The following is a 23,040-nucleotide window of genomic DNA, read 5'->3' on the forward strand; positions in this document are numbered from 1 at the left end:
CTGTCTGTAGAATATACTCCTGGTTACGTCACTAGCCATTATAATCATTTGACGTCTGACACGTTCTGTCTGTACAATATACTCCTGGTTACGTCACTAACCATTATAATCATTTGACGTCTGACACGTGAAATAGAAACGCCGCGTACCTGTACTTTTGATCATGGTTTTGTTGTTGGTCGCAAAAATAGATCATTTTACTGCCCATTGCTAAATATTAATGTTGCTAAACTGTTAATTATAATGTGAAAAGAAGACAGAACTTAACAGTAAAAAGATTAGTAAGAATTTTGAATTTCTCCATAAATTCTGTATAGCTGTAAAATCTACCATTGTTATTTTATTTGACTTTATAAAATCATTAATATAACTCTTTTTCTATACCAATCCATATAAAAAATGCTCTTATTTTCTTTTGTTTCTAAATTATTGTACCAAATAGGTTTTTTAGTGCATTGTTATTTTCAGAACATTCTGTCTTCTTAGAAAGTTTACTCCAACTTAATAGAACATCTTTTCAAATATAACCATTTCAAATATAATCTAAACCACAATTTGCTAGAAGAAACTGTATTACTGAATGTTTTAAAAATTGCCTGCCATTTTCGATTACTTGCAAACAGTCGTCGAATCTGTGTAAGCTTTAACGAATCAGTAAAAGATTGTTAATGTATCACAGGTAAAAATTGGAGGTTATAGGACACTCACACACCTCTCCCCGATCTCTCTCTCTCCACCTGCTAACACAGCTGTGACACCCTTTCATTACCTGGACAGTTCAGTTATAGCCTTAGGGAATCTTTCAATACACTGGTCAATTAGATACAAAGGCATGTCAATCATCTCACCAGATGTGAAAATTGATCTACAAATATTGTAGAAATAACATCCATATCCTTCTCGCCAAGTTAAGGTAATAACATAAATTGGTAATGGGGTCACATTTTTATCATCAATGATGTCATAAAAATGGAAATTATCATATTACTTTGTCCTGCACTGCTATTTCTTGCATGTTAGGTCATAGGTATAACCATGGCTAATATATTAAATCATTTATTATTTGGATTCTTATTTTTGCATTATACAATTTCATGTGGAATTTGCTCATTATAATGAGACTGTTGGAATTATAAAACATCAACATGGAAACTATAACTTAGTATAAGGTATGTTATAAATGTGCAAAGAAAGTTATATTGCAATAGAAAAATAATAAAGATTTCTAAAAGGTTAAATGATTTCAATTCAGCAACATTGCTGTTGATTACTGAATTGTATGTCTTAATTGTTTATTGTATTATTTCAATACAGTGAAAGTTTGGTGAACAATATTGTAGTTTAATAATATCCCATCAATATATTATATCTTCCCATCATTTAATATAGATTTGCATTTATGATAGAAGTTATACAACATCAGGAAAACAAAATGGCAGCCAGTCCACCATAGGTTACGATAGTGAAGAGGTACGGACAAAAGCCCCCCTGGACATTAGCCGCCCCCCCCCCCCCCCCCCCCCTCCCCCCGGACATTAGCCCCCTCGGACAAAAGCCCCCAGGACAAAAGCCCCTTCACACTAATAAAAATGTGGACAAAAGCCCTTTCATCAAAATATATATATATATATATTTTTTTTTTATTTCAATATATGTTTTTAGCAATGGTTATATAAAAGACAAAGATAATGAAAAAGGAGATGTTCTAGGAACCTGATGGCACCATGTAATCGACGATTATTGATAAAATTATACTTGTATTATAACATAACTATTTATTATCAAAAAATACAGATTTATATAAGTATATACCAGCTATATTTGTATAGAAGGGGCTTTTTTGGGGGGGAGGAGGGGGGGGGGGCTTTTGTCCTACACACGACAGTTAAATCTGTTATTGATACATTTCCTAAAGTTTACCTTAAGATCTATCTTAAGACTTTATATGTAGGCTTCCCATATAATCAAATGAATTAAAGTAAGAAGGGAAAGAAGGGACAAGTAGAAAATAGATCTATCTCAACGGTGGATGCCAAGATCCCTCTGTAATCTCTTGTAATACAGCTGATGGTTTATGATTAATTTTGGGATTGATATTATTCATGAGTCTGATATTAAACAATGATGAAGTCTAGGTGAAGTTAAACTGACATGTTGATTTCATTTAGAAGTCAATTCCAATAATCCACCTATTGCTCTTGAGATATAATTTAAATTTGATATCATCCATTCTAAAGATAATTGGTATATAAAAAAAGACCTGTTCATACTACAGGTATTTTACAGTAATATTCACATGTACTCCACTCACTGATTGAGATAACAGTAGACTATACACTCGCTTTATGGATATTGACAGCTAGGCTATCATATCAACATTCTAATTTAATTTCAAAATTATAATGGAAATTTTGTGAAGCATGGCACAAAAAGTCATCTGCAAACTTTTTTGCGGTTTATCGAAAAATTATTATGGAAAATATTAATTCGTTGCCCTGACTTCAATTTTCAATGAATTAATTACTCAAAGATTGAAATATGAATTTGTTAGAATATAACTTCAATATTTTCAAATTGTTAAAATCAGAGACGTGTAGATATCTATATCAGAGATCTGAAGCATAGGTAAGTCTCGCTTCATCACGCATGTCCTTTTTGTTATCTGGAGCAGAAGCTTTGTGTCGCGAGATTTGGCTGTGCGCCTGCGCCTAACACTGAACCTATTGATTGTTGGATCAGGGCTCAGATCGTCCACCGACACAGTGTCGGGCCGTAAATACTGTAAATAATATCAAGTACTACTGTCTTGTTCAGATAAACTTAACCTAAAATCGCCGGGTGTAACAAAACAAACAAGAAATATCTTTAAAAAAGATAAACGGCATAGTTTTAATACTGGTGGTTAATGTAAAACTGTTGGTGAAATAAATCAACGAACTAATGCGTTTCAGCACGGATAACGAAATTAGATCAGTTTGAATCATTTTTGGTGATAATAACTTAAGACTGCATTTGAATCAGGAATATAATTTTATTTATGTGTCATTTGAAAAGATACATTCACTTATTCAGCTTAATTGCATTCTAAAAAGTATAGTCGTCAAAATTTTTATGACAATGTCCATGGCATCATCGATAATTATTTTTCTTCTGATCCCAAGGCTTATTGGAGATTGATCAAAAGGCTTATGAAATCCAGTGGTACTTCACAGACCATCCCTACCCTCATTGATCCTGCGAGTGAAAATTTAGTTAATAGTGATGAAGATAAATCCAATTTGTTGAATGATTATTTTTGTAGTATAACTCGTATTGATGATAGTAACACCCCTCTTCCCGAAGTATCACCCAAAACCAATACAACTCTTAATTTTGTCAGATTAGATTATAGTGAATTTAAAGATGTGTTAAAAACTTTGAAACTCGGCAAGGCCTCGGGTCATGATGAAATAAGTCACCATATGTTAAAGAATGTTTGTAACACTATTTGTAAACCACTTGAAATATTATTTAATATGTCACTAACTACGGGTGTTTATCCCAGGGCATGGAAACTAGCAAAAGTTATGCCTTTATTTAAGAAAGGTGATAGGCATTCTCCATCTAACTATCGTCCAATCTCTCTATTATCCACTGTTGGTAATGTTTTTGATCGTGTTATTTTTAAACATATCTATAACTATTTTCTAGAGAACTCATTGTTTTATAAATACTAGTCTGGTTTTCTACCTGGCCATTCCACCGTATATCAATTGATAGAAATGTATCATAATATTTGTTTATCGCTTGAAGAGAAAAAACATACCTGTATTGTATTTTGTGATATTTCCAAAGCCTTTGATCGTGTCTGGCATGAAGGTCTATTAGTAAAATTAAAATCATATGGAATAGAAGGTGAACTGATCGTTTGGTTAAAGGATTACTTACATCAAAGGCAGCAAATGGTATGTATTAATGAGTCTGTCTCAAAATTGAGCTCAATTGATGCCGGGGTTCCGTAAGGTTCGATCTTAGGGCCTCTATTATTTTTGATATACATTAACGATATAGCAGATATTTTTGATTCAGCTTCTCGTCTTTTCGCTGATGACACCTCTCTTCAATGTTCCTCCTCTTCTTGTATTCAAATTCAAACTATTCTTAATAGAGATCTTGAATCTCTTAATACTTGGGCCAAAACCTGGCTGGTCACTTTTAATCCTGATAAAACCGATGTTCTTTTTATCACGAATAGAAATGAAATAAATGAAATATTAGAGCTTGAATTTGACGGAAACATTTTAGACTTTACAGATAGCCATAAGCATTTGGGTGTTACTTTAAGCTCTAGTGTAAAATGGGGGGATCATGTAGAAGCTATATACACTTCTGTTATGAAGAAAATAAATACTCTGAGAAAATTGAAATTTATACTTAGACGAGACGCTCTATTGAGAATTTACCTAACTTTTATTTTACCAATCTTAGAGTATGCTTGTGAATTGTGGGATGGATGTACTAATTTAGAATCTGAAAAGTTAGAAAAAGCCCAACGCGAAGCGGCAAGAATTATCACGGGTCTTCCATCAATGCAAGTGTTTACGCCTTACAATTTGAAACTGGTTTAGAAACTTTGTCTGCTAGAAGAAAGAGGAGAAAACTTCAACTTTTGTATAAGATGCATAACAATCAAACTCCAGAGTATATTTCTTCTTTACTTCCCTCTACTGTTCAAGATAATGTTAGGTATCCATTGAGAAATGTAAATGATTATAGAATCCCATATTGTAGATTATCGTCAACTTCCACTTCATTCTTACCGTCTACGCTTCGTTGTTGGAACTCCCTTGAAAATCCTGTCAGATCGTCGGCTTCTCTTAGCATTTTCAAAAATTCTTTGAAACCTAGAAATCAGATTTCTCCTCCTCCCTTCTTTGGTATCGGTGACTGCAAAATTAGCATTAGTCACACGAAGCTTAGGCACCAGTGTAGTTCTTTAAATTATGATTTATTTCGAGTGAACCTTGCGGAAACTCCGAGCTGCTCGTGTGGACATTTGTGTGAGAATGCTTATCACTTCTTCTTTGAGTGTGGCCGTTACATTATTCAAAGAAACATTCTCTTTCAGAAGTTAAATGATTTAAATTTACATGTACCCTTAGATTTAGACTTTCTGTTATATGGTAATCAAGAAATGTCTTTTAATATTAATTCTGAAGTATTCTTATGTGTTCAACATTTCATAAAGGACAGTAACAGGTTTTAAGAAGTCATTCGATTTATATTTTAAAGTAAAACGTGTATCCATTGTGTCTTAAATGAGAATGTTTATCCTTATTACTTGTTTGTTATATGCGTTATACGTTATTGAATGTATACCATTGTTGCTTGTGTTATTTTGTACTTTTTTTTATTGCACATCCATTAATTATCTCTCTCTCCCTCTCCCCCTCCCCCTCTCTCTCTCTCTCTCTCTCTCTCTCTCTCTCTCTCTCTCTCTCTCTCTCTCTCTCTCTCTCTCTAAAAATATATATCTATTATTCAATACTAAATATGTATTTTATAGCATTTTGTAATTATTTGTATGTCATTGTGTTAGGAGAGGGCGTTTATAAGTTGCAATAACTTGTGCCCAATCCTGTTGTAAATTTGTTACAATCAGATACGTTTAAACTCAACTAAACTTAATTGCATTCTTAACTTTGTTTCGTTTTTAACTGCATATCTGCATTTTGCATTGACCGCTACATTGACCAATCACATACTTTATCTTGACCAGTAACGCCACCTGTCGCGTCATATTCGGGGCCAAAAGAATATTATACCGCTATGCCGAAAAATCAAAGTTTTGACTGTCATAGTTTGAGACGTTAAAACAGTTTCCAGACAGATAATATTTTTACTATGACAAAGTTAAAGGATTGTTTTAGTGTTTCTTATTTAAATATCACATACATGTACATGTACATAAATTAACCGACCGTAGGATCTTTCTCCTAATATTTGTTTCTATGCATATTATTCCTGGTTTTGATTTTCCTAAAAAGTTTGACATGTTATGTTCCTTAATGATATACTTGATAAAGGGGCATATAAAATATGTATGTCCCTGCTTTATAATACCGCTGATAAAAATAGCGTTTGATACCTTCTGAAATTGGCTACAGACAATTATACAAATATCAGATTATTAGGAACATGTGTGAATTTGCTTGTGCACTCATCACCGTTTGTCAACATGTCACCCGATCACAGCCAGGTAAGTGGTGAATTTATCATAGGTAAGTTGCAAGGTTCCTTTGAACTGCAGCCAGAAAACTTAGATCACAGTCCTACCTGTACCGGCTTTGAAGATACATGTAGAAGCTGTAGGTAAAACCGTCCATGGCCGGAGGGGGTTGGGGTTGGGTTGGGGTCGGTGGTTAATATGGTGACATCTAGCTGGAGGTGGTCCTATTAACGTACATGTACATACCGGGTGGCACAGGACGCAACAAGCAGACGCATTTTAACATGCACAATGAATCAATTTTATGGTAAATTAATAAGTATTGTGTTAAAAGTGTCCATTTTCCGATATATAAAATGGTGTATTTGTAATAATCAGTTTGAAATTAAGAACATCCTTGTATGAAATCTCAAGGAAAATATATCATTCAACAGATACAACTTCGAATTCACTTCCCTAGAAAAAACAGTATTTAGGACCGTTTTGGTCATTTTGATCCATCACTTAGTAGCGTGTTAATTTGTGTCTTCCTTATCACATGAAGGTGCCCGTTTTCTGATATTAAGTCTCTGTTAAAATGAATTGTTTTACAAAATACCACAAGTTCCACAGCAATTTAAACACATTATTTCAATAGTTATAAACTATAAATAACAAGAAACTCTTATAATAAATATTAATTATAGCTATTTGTGAGTATTTTCGCATTTGTGTGTAGATAATCATGATTTCCATTTTCCTGCTGCTTTTTTTACGCACACCAAATGCGTAAACGAAAATTGGGTCGTGAATCGGGTATTTTAATGATAATCATTTTAAAATACTTCTTGAGAAAATAAATCAAAAATATTTTACATTTGACCTCTATATATATCCAAGAATACTATTTTGGGTCCATTATCTCATAAAAATATCTATATATTTTTTTAGTTTAAACATATTTTATTGACAAAAATGACAAAGGGATTAGTCAGCAAAATATCTATTTCGGGTCCATTATCGGCCATTTCGGGAATTCAACTCTGACGACAATCGGGCCGCGAATCGCGAATGATTAAAACATTGACGTCAAATAAACCCCTAATATTTTGCATATGATACTAGAGTTGGGCATTTCAGAACATATACTTGGGTCCGTTCTCAGAAAATAATGCTAATTTAAGCCCCATTTACCCTCCGTTTCGATAATTCCAAGAAAATTTCGGTAAAGCCTAAATATCCCAAACGATCCGGGTATCATAGTTCGCAAGATCGGAGCCTTATTCGCTTATTAATGACCATGTTACGCACAAAATGAGGTTATATGTGTGAAATACATTTGTATTTGAGTATATTTTTGTGTATTTGAGCATATTTTATGTGTATTTGAGTGTATTTGAGTGTATTTGAGTATATTTGAGTAAAAAGTCAAGCCGGTAAAAACAGAGGTAACGGAAAATCCAGCATCTTCTGTTTTCTTCAAATTATTTTATTAACCTTAATTAGGGACATATACAATAATATCTTCTTTTTTTTGTAATTTAAAAAAAAAGTTTATAACAATGCAAATATGTCATGCATAAACAATTAACTCTCACACATTTTCCTTCATTCATAATTAATTTCAGAATTGATTGTGATTATGTCAAATTGACCTACTGTTAATTAAATTAAGTTACATACAATGTATATGAGCATTGTTTGGAAGTGATAGACGTAGGAGAAAAGGTCCTAGAAGTTTTAGATTAGAAAGTGACAAAAACTGACGATAGGGTTTTTCCATCCAATATTAAATTTTTAAAATAATTCACCTTTATTAACCGCAATATATTTCTGAGTATAATATGTATCTTTGATAACATTCCTAAGTGCCGTTATTGACAATGATGTCTGTAAACATCTCCCTTGGTAAATATAATGCTTTATAATTTAAATTATGGTATTATCTACCCTTCTACTGATGCTATTTTGACGAAATAAACCAAAAATGAAGGTTTCCTTATTATAACCAAATGGGATAAACAATGCATCAAGAAGGAACTCAAAATCTTGCAAAAATTCTTGTACTTTCTCACATTTCCATAGTGTATGAATAATTGTCTCTGTCTCAGACTTACATTGAACACAAATAACACTATCTGTAAGAGCAACTTTAAATAGATAAGAGTCTGTTGTTAGAATGTGTTGGTTTATTCGGTATTGTAACCATAGCAATTTAGAATTTTTAGTGACAGTAAAAGGTATCATATACATCATTTTCCATTCTTCCTCATCAAAATCAAACAATTCATTCCATTTGGTTTTCCCGGTGGATTTGGCACAGGTACTTGGGGTCAGGAACTAAAGTTATAATGGAATTGTCTAATTTTAATTTGTAACATCATTTCATGTCTATTTATGCACCGATACAACGTTGGAATCGATTATAAAGCGCTTTTTAAAAAAACACCCGTTTCTGGTTGTTATAATCTATATTATAACAACCAGAAACGGGTGTTTTTTTAAAAAGCGCTTTATAATCGATTCCAACGTTGTATCGGTGCATAAATAGACATGAAATGATGTTACAAATTAAAATTAGACAATTCCATTATAACTTTAGTTCCTGACCCCAAGTACCTGTGGGATTTGGTACTATTTTGGCACAACAAATTATAAAAAAAATCTTGAGTCCCTTTATTATGCTTCATGAATACTTCATGAATTACAATAATATCTTATTACATGTCCCTGCCTTATTATTGTTAATAAATTCGGATGTAACCTCATCCAAAGTCAATAAATGTGTAACGTTACACAAATAATATCGTTCACCTGTCTCAGTGGAGAGTTATCGCCCTTCGTTAGATTCTTTACAGGTGGCGCTCAGGCCATAACAAGCACTAGATACAGGTGAGTGACACAGGTGAATTGTTGATATCTGTAACCTTGATAACACTGTCTCAGGATCGTAAGTCACAACGGGATACTTTCGTGTTATTTAAAATGTATCAACGGTTCATACTAGTAACATTATTTTCATCAAGAATATTGTTCTGAGAGTATTGGTATGGCCATTTTGTCATGGTAAACAAAGTCGGCCTACTGCCAGTTAATGAGTAATCGCCAACTGCTACCGAATGCTAGTGTAGCTTTTGTCTGTCAGTTATCAAATTACGAAGTTTTAAAGTGACGTCCTATATCACAACTTAAAATAGGCCTTTAATACACAGTTTGTGAAGCCACGTCATCTTTATACTGGGCTGGTACGTTACTGAAATTCGAATGTATGGGGTCATTGTCATCATTTGAAAGATTAACGATTTGACAATTTAATATGTTATGAATGTGGTTTAAACTGCTTAATAAGATGCCTTGATAAGCCATCTGTACTGTGTAGTAAACTACAGCTACTGGCCTTCTCCAATTAACTGTAGCTGACGGTGACTAATTATCCATTATATGTATATATTTACATAATTAAAATGTGTGACGGATACTTACCATTAAGTATATATACATATGTACCATATAGCCCTAGTTTCCTCTGGCATGACACCATGCATATGTCTGGTGTAGGGCCGCTACACCAAACATGGTGTCAGGGCCAGAGGAAACTCGGGCTATAATACCATAGTGTGATGAATACTTACCTAAATGATGATACCATAGTGTGACGAATACTTATCTATACCATAGTGTGACAAATACTTATCTATACCATAGTGTGACGAATACTTATCTATACCATAGTGTGACGAATACTTATCTATACCATAGTGTGACGAATACTTATCTATACCATAGTGTGACGAATACTTATATATATACCATAGTGTGACGAATACTTATCTATATACCATAGTGTGACAAATAATTATCTATACCATAGTGTGACAAATACTTATCTATATACCATAGTGTGACAAATACCTAAATGATGATACCAGGATCAGTTAAGGTTAATAGTAGGTTTAGTATATATACTGTATTGGAATCATCTATTTTATAGCATCACACAAATTACGTTTATCATTCACTCCTGATGAGTCTGGTGACTGCAGCATGTACAGTGATGTTATATTTGATGTAAAAATTAAAGGTTCGTTGTACAGTTTACACTGGTAACACACGTCATTATTCAGTTTGCCAATCCTGTGAGAATTATACATAGGACAATAAGTTTCAAAAAAGGCAGTTTGATGTTTGAATATTTTTCTACCATACGGATATCAATGCAGTTCAGTGATGAAATCCTGTACAATGATAACAGTAGCCACACAGTTTATGTCTGTATATGGATGACTGAAGACGTTTCTTTTTCCTATTTCAGTTCTGTATACCCAAGGTCAAACCATTCAACAGTGATGGAAAGGCCTGTGAAGTTGTGAATTACTTGCAAAGTTCCGGACAGTTTCCTGCAGGATTCCGGGAGTTGCTCCCCTGTAAAATATCCATATACAGAGAAGTGTAGACGATAAACGACGTCAGTATGGGTAAAAAGATGTTACGCTTCAACCATCCCAAGCCAAAGTCAGATGATGAGGTGAAGATTGAAAGTATCCACTTTGAGGATAAAAAGTCCAAACCTATACAGATGGTCCGCCTCGTTCTGATCCTACTCCTCGTCATAGTACTCGTAAGTAGTCATTCTATAGGTCTATGGTATCTCTGACTTACCCGAAACATTTCATTAAATTGTTGTGGATAGTATTTACTTTTGACCAGTAAAGAAAATGCATTATCTCCCCTTGTGTGACACAGTCTCTCTTAATTTAAATTGGCCTGCAATTGCTTTTTAGACATGAATGGACATTACCAGGCATGGGCTTATTGCCAAATTATACAGTTAATGTATAATTATAATACAATAAGCATGTGGACCAAATTGATCTGACCTAAATCAATTAATATACATTCAAGTGAATCATCTGATGATTTTTATATTAACTGACTTTCCAATGGTTTGAGTGTTTGTCAAGAAAATGGGTCTTGAATTAGTTGCATTTGAATAGTCATTGATCATGGCCATTCGGAAAGAAGTTCTACTTTCTGTGTTGTGTTACAAAAACTACATATTGAATTACATTAATATAGTATTAAAAAAAACGTTTACGGACTTTACTATTACAATGATCATTCAATTAGCATATACAACAGAAACATCATTATTCAAACATTTTGACAGATCGGAAGTCTGGCTGTGTTTTCTGTCGGGGTGCTGACCCATGAGGTGGAATATGGAAGTAAACAGATATCGGACCTGATTGGTGTGGCCATGTATCAAGTTGACTCCATCATGATGATCGGCGCCGGCATGGCAGCATTTCTCACTACCATCCTTGGCCTCATTGCCATCATGAAGAACCACAGATGTCTCCTGGGATTGGTAAGTAGTTAAACTGTAAAACTGAGATGGTGCCTGTGATTTTTATAATATATGATATTATTATATCATATTATTCATTGCCAACATATCTCAAAGAAATATTTTTTCTTTTAACCTATAATATTTTCTCTACTACATCTCATAGCTTGCTTAATTTGGTACAGAGGAAAGTAATATATTGTTCTAGGTAATCTTTATATCTCCCCTCGTTATTTCAGACAGAGTATACTGGAATCAGTGTTTTAGTCTGTTGATGAAAGTGTTTGTAGGATAAGTGCTGATGTGTATAACTTACCAACAAATTTTATGCAACTAATGGTGCATATAAACAGTCCTTAACCCTTTCATCTCTACTGACAATATTGAATTTCCAATGGTAAAAGAATGACAGAGTCCACTTTAAGTTTCTTAGGGTTGAAAGGGCTAAAGTAGATGTATGTTTTTCATTTTCAAATTTCTTTTCTGGGAATGCCCCTTTTAAAGATGTTCTTAAAAGCATTTTTGTATGGGGGGGGGGGGGGGGGGGCGACAGGATATTAAATCAGCTTGTGATTTAATATCCTAGCTGTATTAGTGAAGGCAGTATCTAATGTACATGTACTTGAACACAGAAAATTTGAAATAAGATAAAAGTTTTAAACAAATTCTATATTAGATTACACAAGCTGAACTGGGGGCAGCAGGACCCCTCTAATATACATGCAGTTATTTGAGAAATGAATCCTGCTATATATAAATGTAATGATAAAACTGACTTTTTTACCTTAGCACCTTGTCATCCTGGCGTTCCTGTCAATCATGCTGTTTGTGGGCGGGGTTCTAGGATACATCTTCATCGCCGAGGTAACCTTTACATTAAAACTTTAAGTTCATGTTGACATTTAATAAATTGATTATTAAATAGGTCCATGTCTGAAAAAATTTGATATTAACTTATGATTAGTTGAATGCTCTTTTAAATGACATGTTCAGGATATTGAAATTGTTAGTAATATAGGTCATTCAGGATAAAAGGATGCAAAGTTTTGATTTGAATTTCCATTGGGCTTGTCTAAGTCTACTTCATTTAGTTCATATTCATGAATAGGGGGGAAGAAGTAGGACAAGAGAACAGCTAGAATTATAAACACTGACATTAATATTTAAATATTTTATAGCTGGAGGATACAGTGGAAAGGACTTTTGAAAACAGCATAAAGAAAAACTATGGTGTGAATCTCCACGTGGACAAGAACCGTGATATCACTAATGCTTGGGACAACGTACAGAAAACGGTCAGTTTACTGATTTATATGTTACCAGGGATTTTCCTACAATTTTTCGCCCTGGTCCAGGGTCCATTGAATTGGGATGTTTTTTACGTGACAATATGTGAAATTGGGAAAACAGAGGAAAGTGAAATTCAAACAAATTCATTTTCTTCTTGATAGATATTACCTTTATTTTTTTGGTATTTACATCTGTTATCAATGTAAATTTGCCTAAGGTCTTGTTAGCACGATTATAAATGTTTGTTGAAACATGAGACTGTTGTTTGAAACATATATCTTGATGATTAATGACATCGGCTATCTCTACAAAGTGAATTGACATCCATTATATAGAGGAGATAATTAAGTTCATTCAGTGTCGCCATTCAGTGAGAATAACTACCATGTTTAACATGTACTAAAGCTGTTATGGCCTTAGCTACAGTTTTGTTTTGGACACTGCTGGAGGCATTACTTTTTTCTGGTCAACACTGGGAGAGATAAAGTTAGTTTGGAAAATGTCCGAATTAGAAGTGTGTGACTTATATCCCATTTTCATCCAGGACTTGTTTTGTTACAGTTTGGCTGCTGTGGTGCCTATGGTAATGTCAACAGTACGACGTCGTGGGCCATTTACAAGAAACATTCCTACTGGTATCTGGATGGAATCTCTAGTACGTAATAACATATCTGTCATATTTAACTTCTCATTGTTTCCTAGGCTTGCTGTTTTATTACAGACCACAAATATAAATTTAATCAAAGAAAACCCATCAGAGTACCAACTAAAAATGAAACCATTTAAATTCAACTTGAATTCCTCAAATAAGGTTAACGTATTAACAAAATACAGATTTGTATGGATACCATTCAAGAAGTTGAATGAGAATAAGAACAGGAGTCCTGGAAGGTTATGTGTTGTCTGCTTCATTAACGACACCTGCCTCGAAATGAGAAGTTGATATCGTGTTGGCACACCGAACCGGTTCTCGTGACCATTTTTTCAAATGTACCACTTGGATCCAAGATGGCTGAACTGATTTTTCATGGGTCACAGTCAAATGTATTTTTTGTTAAAAAGCGAGATAAGAACTCTTTTATTTGCCATGGAATCTTATAAATTACATATGTAATTGTTTGACAGAACTATGCAGGAATTGATTTTACATCTGTAACGTTGTAAAAAGGGAAAACAATTTTTTTTTTATTTTTGAAGGGAGTGACAGCCACCATGTATATATGTCAGAAAAATTCTTTTCTTGTTTTACATCATAGAAACTTGTGATGACAAGGAGGTACATATTTTGTATATCATGGAATAAAAATGTATTTGTCTAATGTTTTAAAATTATTGATGACATATTTTGAACGAGAAGCTGTAATCTGGGTGATTCCTTGTGTTATATTTTACCGTGATTTCTATATGACATAAAATCATAACATACCAAAACCTTTTCTAACTGAACAGACGGCAGTATGGTGCCAGCAAGCTGTTGTGGAGAAGGAGATGTGTCGATGTGTACTGGAAGGGCCAATGGGACTGATCAGCCTAATGCTCCACCATATGTCGGCCCCCCATCACCCAATGTTGGAGGCTTGCGCTACTCACTCTACACAGACGTAAGTTTTCATGAGTTTGCATACTCATATTACAGAATACTGAGATCAGCTTATCCTTAATTGTTATTTTGTTAACAAGGTATAAGGCTTATTGTGACATCAACATCAGAAAACACCTGATCTGTCTGCTTGATAATATTGGATTTACCATATTTTGGTGATGACGGTTGATTTTAGAAACAAGAATGACTTGCAATATGCACATACTATGACACAATTTTGACTTTGTTTCAACTTTAATTTTAACAAAGCTTGACAGAGGTTAACAAAAATTGAAACCTGTAAGACTTATTTCAAAGTCTGGTTCCTGTGTATGATCTACATTTATCACTCAACTGGCCTGTTCTACCATGTCATAAATATCATAAGACTGTCATCGACCATGTCATAAATATTGTAAGACTGTCATCCGTCCATGTCATAAATATCGTAAGACTGTCATACGACCATGTCATAAATATCATAAGACTGTCATATGACCATGTCATAAATATCGTAAGACTGTCAAACGACAGTGTCATAAATATCGTAAGACTATTATACGGCCATGTCATAAATAGTGTAAGACTGTCATACGACCATGTCATAAATATCATAAGACTGTTAAACGACCATGTCATAAATATTGTCAGACTGTCATACGACCATGTCATAAATATCTTAAGACTGTCATACGACCATGTCATAAATATTGTCAGACGGTCATACGACCTTGTCATAAATATCTTAAGACTGTCATACGACCATGTCATAAATATCGTAAGACTGTCATACGACCATGTCATAAATATCGTAATACTGTCATACGACCATGTCATAAATATCATAAGACTGTCATACGGCCATGTCATAAATATTGTAAGACTGTCATACGACCATGTCATAAATATCGTAAGACTGTCATATGACCATGTCATAAATATCGTAAGACTGTCATACGACCATGTCATAAATATCGTAAGACTGTCATACGGCCATGTCATAAATATTGTCAGACTGTCATACGACCATGTCATAAATATTGTAAAACTGTCATGCCATGTCATAAGTATCGTAAGCCTGTCATACGACCATGTCATAAATATTGTAAAACTGTCATGCCATGTCATAAGTATCGTAAGCCTGTCATACGACCATGTCATAAATATTGTCAGACTGTCATACGGCCATGTCATAAATATTGTAAGACTGTCATACGGCCATGTCATAAATATCGTAAGACTGTCATACGGCCATGTCATAAATATTGTAAAACTGTCATGCCATGTCATAAATATCGTAAGACTGTCATACGGCCATGTCATAAATATTGTAAAACTGTCATGCCATGTCATAAGTATCGTAAGCCTGTCATACGACCATGTCATAAATATTGTAAGACTGTCATATGGCCATGTCATAAATATTGTCAGACTGTCATACGGCCATGTCATAAATATCGTAAGACAAGTGTGTAATAACTCTGTTATATTCTGGATGTGAATCATTGCTGTTTTTTAGGGTTGCTATGACAAACTTCACTCATACCTGGTGCAGAACGGTATCCTCATCGGCACAGTGGCCATAGTGGTGGCCGTCTTCATGGTATGTATTATTGTAGGAGAGTCAGTAGGGCCCAGACAAATGGACCTCAGGTAAAATTCTGAGGTGTACATTTTGATCACTACGTCCCAAGGCTGTAAACATTTCTCAGGTAGCTGATATTATAGATATTTCTGTCATTGTTTATATGTAATTAGAGAAAACATCTACATTCCATTTAAATTGCTCTCTATAACATCTGATTGGCATCTCGTATGATGTTTAATGAGATGGCCACCAGCTATCAGAAGGGGTCTGTTTAATGAGATAGCCACCAGCTATCAGAAGGGGTCTGTTTAATGAGATAGCCACCAGCTATCAGAAGGGGTCTGTTTAATGAGATAGCCACCAGCTATCAGAAGGGGTCTGTTTAATGAGATAGCCACCAGCTATCAGAAGGGGTCTGTTTAATGAGATGGCCACCAGCTATCAGAAGGGGTCTGTTTAATGAGATGGCCACCAGCTATCAGAAGGGGTCTGTTTAATGAGATAGCCACCAGCTATCAGAAGGGGTCTGTTTATTGAGATAGCCACCAGCTATCAGAAGGAGACCCCAGCTATTCATATGGAAATAAACTCACCACACAGCCTGTTAAAGTAGAAAAATACGTCGACATATTATGCATGTATGATAAAAATAAATTTTCATATTCAATTAAAAGTTGTGCTTTAGAATTGATCTTATTAAAGGGATATTGTTGGAAATATATCAAGCTGGGATTAAATTATTGTTATTATATTGATAATTAAAGAAAAGGCACGACCGACACATCATTGTCTTCTTAAAATCCAACTTTATATTGAGTTGGACTTTTTAGTTCACTGGTTACGAGTAATGCAGCTTTTGGAAAGCTTGTAAGTCCAAAAGTCTACACCTCACACCCTTCTAATTTGCTTTACCCATTTGTAAGAGGTCTAGGAGTGGTGTTAAAGCAAAATCTTGCAGAAAAAAAATTGTTATTTTTTCGCATTTTACCATTTTGTGGACTTAATTATTTTGGCACCAAAACCCGCTTAAAGATTTTAGGGTAAGTTTTTGGAAAGCTTGTAAGTCCACACCCTTCTAATTTGGTTTATACATCCATTAGAGGTCTAGGAGCAATATTATGTGATGTACAATTTCAAAATGACATGCTTATACATACATACAAAATGAATGCAGTGTACGTGATTGCTGCCGCCGGTGAGCTTTCCCAATCATTGATTGCACTTGTTTGAGCTAGTGGTTAGTTAAATGTTTCTAATATTTCTTTATTCAGATCATACAGATGTCGCTGAGTATCTTCCTGCACAGAAAAATGAAGTTCATGAACCTGTAAGAGACACTCCAGAACATCTACCTAGCAATCTGTGATCTATTTTGTTTAATTACTTAGCCCTTGGGCTGCAGTAACCTCATTTACCATGGCACTGTGTAACCGTCGTCATTCAGAATGTCCAAATTTTAATTTATCCTGGAATCATTCTAAATTACTTTGATGATCTTAATCTTTAGTAAGATTTTTTACCAGGAAGTAATATTTGAAGTTGCGTGTACTCTTAACATGTAGACATGCAAACACTGTCAGACTATCTTTACTATAAGATATTGATATTGACTTAAGAGTTGTACCGGATGAGTAATTCAGGCCTATGGGGCTATTGTTTATGTTGTGATTTTTGTTCGCATTTGACATCAGAGTAATAAGATTTATGTATCAAATATCAAGAAAAGAAAAAGAAAATACTCAGCTTATTGAAGAAACTTTTTGATATATGGACAAGTATAGTGATGTTTATTATAAAACAAACTTTAGTACATGTTATAGAAGAGCTTGTATTGAAGACAGTATTATTTTCAAGATGTTTACTGAATTGTACTTTTATGGAAGAATATTTGCAGTAGATGTATTCATGAATTAATATTTAACCCCAAAATAATACACATTTACGATAATTAGGTATTGACATTAAAGATATATGTAACCTTTCTGTGATATACATCTTCATTAAAGAGAGTTCGAACAAAACAAAACAAAAAGATTTTTACATTATTGTTCAATCTAGATAGTGTTGGAAGAAAATTCCCATTTGCATCATGGGGAGATAACTCAGACACATTATGGGAAAGGTAGCATATATCCTTAAAAGCGTGATCATGTTTGGAAAAATTAATATATGTTAGTGTGATTTGGAAATAATAACCAGTAATCGTATTGTATTAAAGATGCTTGATCTTTATAGTAGGTAGATTATTTCTGTAAAATATTACTATTCTGTAATAAAAGTAAGACTTGATGCAGAATGTTCACCCTTCCCTTGGAGATTAAAACTTTAAAATCAACAGGGCCCATGTTTACTCTGTAATATGTTTCTTATTTGCTTTAAGATTTGTTGTCAATAAAATGTATTAGTTATTTAATTATTTCCACTTCTTTGTAGATTTAGCATAGATATATACAGATTTTCACTTAATGAAATAATCCTGTGTTTTTTTAGAGGTAGTTAGTTTATTTCCAATGCTAATGACAGTGTAAAATTGACCTTGGAAACATTCCTGTCAACATAATATGAAGGACTGTTTGGCACCTCCTGGAGCCACTCCCAGCTTTGGTAGGGATCAAATAATATTTCTCCCTGTAATACAGATTAGTAAAAAACTGAAGAAGATATGATTTTGAAGGGTAAGTTACGTTCTACACTGCAGTTAACACTATTGAAGAAATTTTCAATTTAAATAAATTTATGTTCATATTCAACTGATGAATATTGAATTGTTCACATTTGATGTAATCAATATTCCCAATATTATTTTTTCGAAATCTCAGATCATAATTTAAATATACTATATAAAAAATAGGCTTTATCAGTATTGCTATTGTCAATTATATATACTACAGATTCAGAAATAAAGAGTATATTTTACAAGAATATTTATTCTAAAAGGAAGTATTATAGATGGTGATATATTTAAATGTACAGACAGTGGATGCGTAGTGATAGTACAAACCGTGTAACCCTGTAATTTATGGAATTAAGTTTATATTTGAAGGACTAAACATAATCAGCAGTAATACATGTATCTATATGTGCATAATAATTTTGACAAAGCTTCATATTTCCTTGTATTTTCGTCTATTGAATTTTATCAACTTCTTTTGTTCCATGATCAAATAATACCGTCTTTCCTTATGATGATGTACATTTTTCAGAAGTAATAATTTTGAAAGATTTGTTAACATTGGTGTGTAAGTCTTGTCATTGAGTTAATGTTAGCTAATGTTCACAAGTTACCAACTCCGTCCATATATTTTCCTGTTTTAAAGCATTGTTTGTAGGATGGGGTAGGTGTTGTTTTTATTTCACTAATGTAGCAATAAAAAAGTTACCAAACTAATCTTATAACTAATTAATGAACAAAAACATACTGAATATTTTTTTTCTGACAGCAATAACTTTCATGAAATGCAGCAAGCTAGAATTAAATGTTTATAAGCAATGAACAAAAAATATGCTGAAAACTATTTGACAAGTTTTAAGATAATTTGATACATAATGGTACTCTGTCATCTATTCATTATCAGAGTTGTATTGTAAAGTATTCAAACTTCATACAACCTCTCATACAGAAGTCACTGATTTTTAATGTTTTACCACATAATTATAGCAATGTTTGGAGATTTTTAGTGATGATGTGTTTGTTGTTCCATTCCTATTGTTATTCACTAGTAACCATTGTTAAATCAGCATTGTTTGGCTATTATCTGTCTCCATCATCATATATAATGTTATATGTATTGAAATGTTTATATTTTCTTGAAAATATATGTATAACTTACATAGCCTCCTAAAATCACACTGGTTTTAGTCATTCTATCTGATGAAATATTTATTCAAATATGTAAAATGATAAGAAAGACAGGCGAAGATATTCATTCCATGAAATGTTAATTCTTATTTCCTGCTTTGAAACGATCATTGAGGGTATTTTGGTGAATGATGTTGGAAGCTGCAAATACAGATTTGATGCATTAAGTATTCTTGGTTCACCACAGAAAATTTTCCACAGCGTTTTAGTAATTTATCTTATTATTTATTTTGCCAGCATATATACAGTCAGGAATCACATATACATGTATATATATATATATATATATAAAAAAGGGTATATTTGGAACCTTTATGTAGAACAAGGGTAAACTATCTTCTACAAGGGTATTTTATTGTTAGAAATATTCCTTCTTTAATGCCCATGTTTTTAAACTTGAGTTGGGAGTACATCAATTTTTTAAAGTGATACAATGCAAATTTGCTCACACGGAAAATGTAATGAAATTGTTGTGAAAGGAATGTTCTTCTTTCATGGTAGTAACACATTCTGCAATACAGTGTTGTGAAAGGAATATTCCTCTTTCAAACGTAGTAACATGTTTTGTATTGTATGTAGATTTTGTCAATATACTAGTTTGTTTTTCACATGTAAAAGATAATGTTTGCTCAATGTAGAGTATACTCTGGAGCCAATATATCTCCACGTAACTCATTCCAACGCATAATATTGAAGGTAGCCCTGGGTTAACTAGTACGTGTGTGAGTTATTTCTATATCGTAGTTACCGGATCATTCTAGTGGCTGGTAATTAAAGTAGTTTGTTTATACTGTTGATATATGTTTGTAAATCATTTTTTTTCAGTCTCAGAATAGTGCAGTTTGTAATTTAATATTTTTTTTTAAATACATTGTATACCACCCGTTAGTTACAAGGAGTTTCAAGTATACTGTTGAGAAAGTTACAATGTTTCAAGTATACTGTTGAGAAAGTTACAATGAGTTTCAAGTATACTGTTGAGAAAGTTACAATGAGTTTCAAGTATACTGTTGAGAAAGTTACAATGAGTTTCAAGTATACTGTTGAGAAAGTTATAATGAGTTTCAAGTATACTGTTGAGAAAGTTACAATGAGTTTCAAGTATACTGTTGAGAAAGTATTGAGGTTACCATCATTATTTATAGAAAATATTGAAGTTACCATCATTATTTAGAAAGTATAGGGGTTTCCATTATTCTTGAAAAACTTGGAAAGGGATGGCAAGTCTGGGTCATAATAATACAATAAACAAGTAAAGAGGAATAACCTCAAGTAAGTTTGGCAGAGAACTTTGGTATTGGAAAATAAAAACATCTATATCCTGATTTTTTTCATATAAATTTATCATCTCGTTCTCTTTCAAGATCATGGTTTTGGAAAAAAAAGTTGTCTTAATTTGTTGAGTTCATGGACTTGTGACTTTGCATGCCTGTAGGTGCATGGTGCATTGAAAATGTATTTCACATATCAAATATTTAATAGCTGTATAGATTTTTGTCATGATAAATGTCTCAAATTTACGATGTAACCAAGAAAAAGATAATATTATGTGCATATAAAGTAGTGGAATGTCCCATTTTAAAAATTTGATATGAAAAACAATACATTTTTATTTATGACATTCCACAGGTTATGTCAAGACACATTGTATAGCATTCATAGATTGAAGTGATGCTTGATTTTTGTTATTTACCATGTTCTCATTACTGGTCATGACAAGTTAAATGTTCCCCTTCAAAAGATGACATAAGATCATATATATACAGTCTTCAACCTAATAATCCCATATGCCAGTAAGCCATCTTCCTTCAAAGATTGCTGTGCTTACTAGTAATTTAAGACTGTAAAAAGGTTGCTTATTTCATTGTAATCTTGAAACCAAAGACTGTTCAAAGAAATGGAAACAAATTCTTGTTTTTCTATTAAAAAAAAAAAAAAAAAAAATTCCCCTGTATTTCTCCTATAGATAGTTAGCTCTTATAAGATTGAATACAACAATTTATGAATCTTAAAATGATCTTGATTTATCAGTTAACATTTATAAGCAGATGATTTGACATTACTGTTTTCAATCCTTCTGGGCCCTATGTTTACATTATGGCCGTATTTTTCAATATATATAAAGTACATACATAAGTACAACATATGTTGAGCATCAGATGAATTGATTATTTTGATATTTCAGGTAGAACTGATAAACAAAAACCATAAAAAGGATAAATCCGATGTATTACATATATTTTGTTTACAGTGTACATGTATATATCTGATATGCTGTAGTGATTCTCAATTTCTGGTCAAACTCTCTCTGTGATGAATATTTCATTAAATGTTTTGCATATATATCAGTCTTCTTGTTTTCTGTGTAGCATTGTCATAAAAATAATTACAGAATATTATTTATACTTTTAAATGATGAAGTGTTCCTTGACTCAGGTCCATCCGACCTCAAAACAAATTCCTATTTGTACATCTGAAATTATACTGGCAGGATCTATCTCGAATTCGATACAGTTTCCCTTTGATTCCTAGTTGTGCAGGCAAGATAAAATACAAGAGGCCCATGAGCCTTAATGGTCATCCGACTATAAACACCTCATTACAAGTGTATATAGCATACTTAAATAGTAGTGAGAATAAATGTCCAGTACTGTGTTGTCCCAGAAATTAACAACACTAGGCCAGGACCTAAACCATTGCTGAGAATTGTAAGTTAACACTATAAATACCACTTTGGAAAGTGGAGAATAAGTTTTTGATATAATAAGCTTTTTCAATATAGCAGTCATATGGCATAGCATAGGATAGTGCAATCAACCGTGGGTCTCGGACAATTTCATATGGCTGCCATCTTCAATTTTATGTTATGGAAGTGAAAAATAACAACATGTGTGAGGATCATTCCTGGAAAGTTTCAACAAAATCCTGCTGGTAGAACTGGAGAAAAAGTTTGAAATGTGAAAAGAATTATGGATGGTGCAGGATAGTTACATTGCATAGGTCACCCTAACCTTCAAGGTCAGGGTTACATGGTATAGGTCACCCTAACCTTCAAGGTCAGGGTTACATTGTATAGGTCACCCTAACCTTCAAGGTCAGGGTTACATTGTATAGGCCACCCTAACCTTCAAGGTCAGGGTTACATGGTATAGGTCACCCTAACCATTCAGGTCAGATGACTTATTAC

The 23,040-nt window shown here is 33.2% G+C and overlaps 1 protein-coding gene across 3 annotated transcripts; it reads left to right on the forward strand.

Moving 5' to 3' along the window:
* Nucleotides 1-8,981: 8,981 nt before the first annotated feature.
* LOC117325437 (tetraspanin-11-like) lies at nt 8,982-22,196 on the forward strand. 3 transcript variants are annotated; one of them, XM_033881641.1, is made up of 9 exons: nt 8,982-9,079; nt 10,500-10,805; nt 11,355-11,555; nt 12,324-12,398; nt 12,713-12,829; nt 13,386-13,479; nt 14,274-14,425; nt 15,926-16,009; nt 17,266-22,196. In XM_033881641.1, the coding sequence occupies exons 2-9, from the start codon at nt 10,659-10,661 to the stop codon at nt 17,323-17,325; spliced, it is 930 nt and encodes a 309-aa protein (XP_033737532.1). In that variant the 5' UTR covers nt 8,982-9,079; nt 10,500-10,658; the 3' UTR covers nt 17,326-22,196. The 3 variants fall into 3 exon arrangements, with proteins under 3 accessions (XP_033737532.1, XP_033737533.1, XP_033737534.1); XM_033881642.1 differs by having other exon boundaries at nt 9,070-9,092; XM_033881643.1 differs by lacking the exon at nt 8,982-9,079 and adding an exon at nt 9,146-9,432.
* The last annotated feature ends 844 nt before the right edge of the window (nt 22,197-23,040 follow it).

The sequence above is a fragment of the Pecten maximus genome, chromosome 4 (assembly GCF_902652985.1).
Source record: "Pecten maximus chromosome 4, xPecMax1.1, whole genome shotgun sequence".
NCBI classification, from domain to species: Eukaryota; Metazoa; Mollusca; class Bivalvia; order Pectinida; family Pectinidae; genus Pecten; species Pecten maximus.